The 6,000-nt window shown below is 46.7% G+C and overlaps 1 protein-coding gene across 1 annotated transcript in view; it reads left to right on the top strand.

Annotated features, from left to right (window-relative positions):
- The first annotated feature begins 497 nt into the window (after positions 1-497).
- The window catches only part of Daglb (diacylglycerol lipase beta), a 28,009-nt gene continuing 22,506 nt past the window's right edge, over positions 498-6,000 (top strand). Inside the window, exons 1-2 of the mRNA XM_047534122.1 lie at positions 498-686; positions 2,214-2,365. Coding sequence (XP_047390078.1) covers positions 592-686; positions 2,214-2,365 — 247 coding nt within the window. The 5' untranslated portion in view covers positions 498-591. The remainder of the gene's footprint in view (positions 687-2,213; positions 2,366-6,000) is intronic.

The following is a 6,000-nucleotide window of genomic DNA, read 5'->3' as shown; positions in this document are numbered from 1 at the left end:
TTCAAAAGTCATGATGAGACAAAAAAGATGTTATCCCTTGTTAAAGATGCCTGGTAGGGGCGGGCGCAGAGGTGCACACCTGTAATGCCAGCAGCTCGGAGGTTAAGGCAGGAGGATCACAAGTTCAAAACCATCCTCAGCAATTTAGAGAGTCCCTAAGCAACTTAGCAAGACCCTGTCTCTAAACTATAAAAAGGGCTGGGGATGTGGCTCAGTGGTTAAGTGCCCCTGGCCAACTTCTCTATATGCGAAACATTTTCAACACTAAAAAAGAGGCATGAGGGTCCTTTACCTTCTAAGGAGCTACACTTTGATCTGGGTAGTTCATTTTAGGAATACGATTTCGTAATATTTTTATAACTAACAGACCTAAAGTCAGCCAGCGGCAGGGTCAGCGAGCCTGCGCAGGCGCAGACGGCCGTGGGGGGGGGGGCGGGGAAACCGACGTGGTGGTCACTGCGCGTGCGCCTCGGCACTGAGCGAGCTTGCGCAGGGCCCCGCCCTCGCGAGCGCCTGCGCGAAGTCGCGGGTCGGTTCGCCCGCGGAGTCCAGAAGGCTTGGAGCTGCGCGGTGCGCGGCGGGGCCTGCGCCATGCCTGGCATGGTGCTCTTCGGCCGGCGCTGGGCCATCGCCAGTGACGATTTGGTTTTCCCCGGATTCTTCGAGCTGTTCCTGAGAGTGCTGTGGTAAGGGCGACAGCTCTGCTGGCGACTGGACCGCGCCGAGGAGGGGCGGGGGGCGCGCTGTCCCTTGAGACAGTGACAAAAGTCACCAGGCTGCTGAGCGCTGACGCGGTCACAGCGCTGGCCTTGCATTCCCTTGTCTAGTGCTCACCACCGCGGAGCAGGTAGGTGCTGTTGCTGTCCGCATTTTACAGACGCCAAACCGAGACCGGGACAGGGGAGGCGGTGCCGGGGTCACCCGCGCCCTAGACGTCAGCGCTGCAGGGCAGGAGCACCTCCCGGTTGCAGCGCAGGTACCTGGCACGGGGGAGCGGGGTCGTCGTTGCCGACCGAAAACCGTGGCCTCGAGGTCTTCTTCCTCGATCCGGCGCACTTGCATGGTTCCGTCACTCCGCGTGGGAGAGCAGAGCTCCTGCCCCTACAAGACAAAAGTTGGAAAACAATGCCATTCTTGAGCCAGTGGTGACAGAATTTCTCGAGAAGCAGAAAGGCCCCGCATGCATGTGTTTTCTTTCGGAGTGTGCAACCAGTGGGAAGCGGCTTTGGTGCATGAAGTCTGTTGGCAAAGGGTGTGGGCAAGGAATAATATCATCGTTCTGAAAAAGTAGATTCTCAAGGGGAAAGGAATTTAAAAACAAGAAGTGTTCGCAGCTATTTCCCAGGAACTTACTAGTTTTCAGAGCCAGGTTTTTCTGAGATCATTTCCCTATTATTATTTCTAGACATGAAGGCCTGATATCACAAAACTGAAGAAAGCAAAGTTATCTAGTCCAGTTCCCTTTTCCTTTTTTTCTTTCTTTCTTTCTTTTTTTTTTAATAATTCCTCGGGTGATCCGGGGGTTCAAACCCAGGGCCTCACACAAGCACTGTACCTCTGAGATCAATCCCCAGCCCCCAAGTTCCACTTCTTAAAGGTTCTGTGCTTGAATCTTTAATAAGCAGTCTTGCCAAGTGGTGTACTGCCGTCTAAAATACCTCTAGGGATGGGCCAGGGTCATTATTACTTTGTGTTGTTCAGTGCTGTCTTTCATTGTTCTGCACTGAATTACAAAATTGTAGTTACAAGGCCACAGGACTTCTCCTTTCTAGTTTTATCTGTGCTCACCATGGACATCTCTGCATTTCTGTTCAGTTCCTTCTCTCTTGGTTTTGAATTATACACTGCAGATTACAACATGTGTTTGTTGCTTTGTTGTTAAACCACAGAGGTACAAATTCTCATTAGTAATTTAGCAAACAAATAGTTTGTTGGTTTACCATTTGCATATTTCTGAATCATGATGGGCAGTCCTCCACATTATATTTGCTTATTTGTGACTTTAAATGGATTATACAGGCATAGAATAAGAACAATGATATAAGCATGGAAAGTCATACTCTTTAGTTGACTTAGTAGATCTTTTATTGATGAAAATTATATTCCATAATCAGCCTTACCTTGTTTTGAAAAATATTAACCCTCTTTCTTGAATCATGTTTTACAGAGCAGCTCCTTGGATTCCATTTCTGACCCTCCCTTTTTCTGGACAGGTGGATTGGCATTCTGACTTTGTATGTCATGCACAGAGGGAAGCTAGACTGTGCTGGTGGAGTCCTGCTCAGCAGTTACTTGATTGTCCTCCTGGTCCTCCTGGCGGTTGTTATATGTACTGTGTCAGCCATCGTGTGTGTCAGCATGAAAGGTAGAGTAGTTTTCTATTTAACACCTATTCTTTTTTATTTTAACAGCCTTATTGAGATGAAATTTGCATACCATGTGACTCACCCATTTAGAGTGTACAGGTCATTGGTTTTTGCACAACAATGTTGTGCAACTATCACCACAATTAACCTCGGAATATTTTCATCATCTCCAAAAGACATACCGTCTCTTACTATCCCCCACTTCATCCAGCCCTAGGCATCCCCTCATCTGCACTCTGCCTCCATAGATTTGCCTATTCTGGGCATCACAGAAGTGTTCTTATGCACTATGTGGCCTTTTGGTCTGGCTTCTTAGCATGTCTTCAAGGTTCATCCATGTTATACATGCTCAGTACTTCATTCCTTCTTATGGCTGAATAAGGTTACATTGATGGAATTGACCACATTTTACTCATTCGTCAGTTGGTGAACATTTGGGTTTCCATTTTGGGGCTACTACACATAACGCTGCTTTGAACATTTGCATACAGGTTTTTGTGTAGACATGTCTTTTCAATTCTCTCAGGTATGTACCTAGGAGTGGAGTTGCTGGGTCATGTGGTAACTCTATGTTTAACCTTTCAAGGAACCACCAGACTTGTGAGCAGCTGCACCATTTAATTTCCCACCACCAGTGTAGAAGGGTTCTAATTTCTCGTCCTCACCAACACAATTATCGGACTTTCTGATTATAGCCACCCTAGTGAATAGGAAATGGTATCTCATGGTTTTGATTTGCATTTCTTTGATAACTAATGGTGTTGACTGTCCTTTCATGTGCTTATTTGCCATTTTTATATGAGTTTTGGAGAACTGTCTAGTCTTACAAACAAGATTATCCTTTTATAGTTATATTAAAAATATAAACGAGATTATGCTTTTTAAAATTCTCTTTGGTGCTGGGGATTGAACCCAGGGCCTTGCACATGCTAAACACATAGTCTACCAACGAGATAAATCAAATTGTCAATGGCCAATTAGAAGGGTAGTGATACAGTGGGTGACAGAGTGCAGTTCCTGACAGTTTGGGATGATGGCCGGAAACAGATGTTAGTTGCTTCACAAGAAAAAGATCTGAGGGCTTTGGATGACTAAGAAGCATGGCATGCACTCATTTACTATGGGAATACATAGAAAACAGAGCTGTGTGTATTTTAGTATTTAGTAAAACTGTGATCTGTCAGGTCTGGATTGAAGAAGATCCCAGTTCAGTGATCTTTGTTGATCCCAGCTCTGGGTTTTCATGGCTACAAATGCTGAAGAGAAAGGAGGAATCGAATGTGTGTAACTCAGCTTAGCTCAGCGACACTTCTCAGGCAAGGCAGATTTTCTGAAAGACGAAGTGCTTAGACGGTGTCATTTCAGACCCAGCAGTACCTCAGTCACATGCCCTTTTGGTCAAGTCACATTCCACTTGGACCACCAAGTTTGTAAATGTAATGGGAGATTCAGACTTGGAACAGTAAGTGTGCCCTGCCTTTCCCCTAAAATGTTTTTCTTCTGATGCTTCTGGTGGTATCAGGACTCATTTGCATTCCTGTAGTGAATGCTTCTAGTCGCTCCTCCTCGACACTCCCATGTTGCCTGCACCTCACACCCCTCACAGAGCCCAGGAGTCCCTTGCAGGTCAAGCTGGTGCCATGGGTTGCCTGTCCCACAGCCTCCTCCAGAGCCTGGCCATGTTTAGTCCCTTCCCACCCCTCACGCAACAAGGAGGTCAGAGAAGCTTTCGTGAGCCCAGCTCAGGATGGTCCTCATGTGTGGGTGATTGGTTCAGGAGTGGGTGTGGGACCCAGTGTGGGCCACTGAACGCCAGGAGCACTCACTGGAAGGTTCTGGGGAAGTGCTTCCTTGCCTTTGTAGGAGAGATCAGACTGGCTGTCCTGGGTGTGCTGCTTCTCCACTAGCCCACAGATGAGGCAGTACCATGAGAAGCCCAGTGGCCACCCACCTCTCACAACTAGTCCTTTGAGCCTGCACAGGTTCTTCCTGCCTTTAAACCAGTTTGAGTTAGATATTCTGTTACTTGTGGCCAGAGGTATCTCAGATAAACTGAAAGCAATATCTTATGAAAACATGTCAGTTTAATTACCAATTTGTAGCCAGGCACCATAGCACAGTCCTGTAATCCTTGTGGCTTGGGAAGCTTTGGCAGGAGGATTGCAAATTTGAGACCAGCCTCTTCAACTTGGGATCTCACTGAGTTGCATAGGGCCTCTCTAAGTTGCTGAGTCTGGCTTTGAACTTGCGAGCCTCCTGCCTCAGCCTCCCAAGCTACTGGGATTACAGGTGTGTACTACCATGCCTGGCTCAAAATGAAACATTTCTTAAAGGGGGTGGGGATGTAGCTCAGTGGTAAAGTGTCTCTGGGTTCAATTCCCAGTACCAAAAAAAGAAAATTTTAATTACCAATTTATTACAAAAATTAGTATTGAATGTCATTAAAAACATTATAGAAAATTCAGTGAAGAATATCATAAAAAAGATTCAAAAAAAAAAAAAAAAAGAAAAGGACAAGTGGGAAAAGGCAGTTGTAACACCTGAGACAAAGAAACAGTCTCCTCAGTATATAAGGACTTCTACGGTGACTAGGAAGGGAACCCCACAGGCGGTAGAAACACAGGCAGTCGACATGAGCAATAGACAGCAAATGACTTCCACGTGTTCAGCCTCAATCACAAAATAAAATCCCTTAGTACCTTGCATTAGTGAGGCTGGGTAGAAATGGGCAGCTTTTTCTGTTCTGGGTGCCAGGGGTGGTACCCAGGGCCTCAGGGTGCCAGGAGGGCGCTCTGCCATGAGCACGTCCCCAGCCCTCAGGCAGCTCATTTTGTTGGTGAGAAGGTAAACTAGTTGCCTCCTTTGGGAGGCCAATATGAAGTAAGAGTGAGTGTCCTCATTTTTTTCCTGTATATTTGACTTGTGTGAAGGAGCCCTTGCAGGGATCTTCATCGGGGTGCTGTTCCCAGAAACAACACATCGGAAAGCACTGTGTGTGTCCAGAGGTCACTGACTAGGTGAACTGCACCTCATCCATGTCACGGCTACTGTGACATGAGGAACTGATTCCTGGATATGGATGGTGCCAGGCCCACCCCCAGCCTCTGATAGAGGCCAGGCCAGAGAAAACGGGCCCAGAACCCTTGCTGACCTCTGCCCTTAGGCTGCTGGCACTGAAGCAGGTTGCACAGTGGTGGGAAAAAAGAGAGAGAGAATAAGTTGTGAACAGTAAAGGGTGGTTTCCTATGCGATAAGGTGCAGACACTGTATGTCGTTTGCTGCTCTTTTCCCTAGAATATACTATGTGTTGTTTATGTGCAGACTCTCCCTGGGAGGAGACAGGACTAGGGGCTCAGGGGTGGGAGGAGGGCTTAAAATTTCCTTCATTATTATTCTCATCAGCACCATTATTTTGTGGTGCTAGGGATGGAACCCAGGGCATCAAGCATGCTAGGCCAGTGATCTGCCACTAGGCTCCGCCTCAGCCCTAAATTGAGCTTTTACCTACTTGACCTATTTGAATTTTTTACCCCTATACTTTTTCAGTGAGGAGTGTGTGTGTGTGTGTGTGTGTGTGTGTGTGTGTGTTCGAGTGTGGTTAGTATTTATTTTTTATATATACTTTAATTTTAGG

The sequence above is a fragment of the Sciurus carolinensis genome, chromosome 18, assembly GCF_902686445.1.
Source record: "Sciurus carolinensis chromosome 18, mSciCar1.2, whole genome shotgun sequence".
Lineage (NCBI taxonomy): Eukaryota > Metazoa > Chordata > Mammalia > Rodentia > Sciuridae > Sciurus > Sciurus carolinensis.
This window is presented reverse-complemented; position numbering and strand designations above follow the sequence as displayed.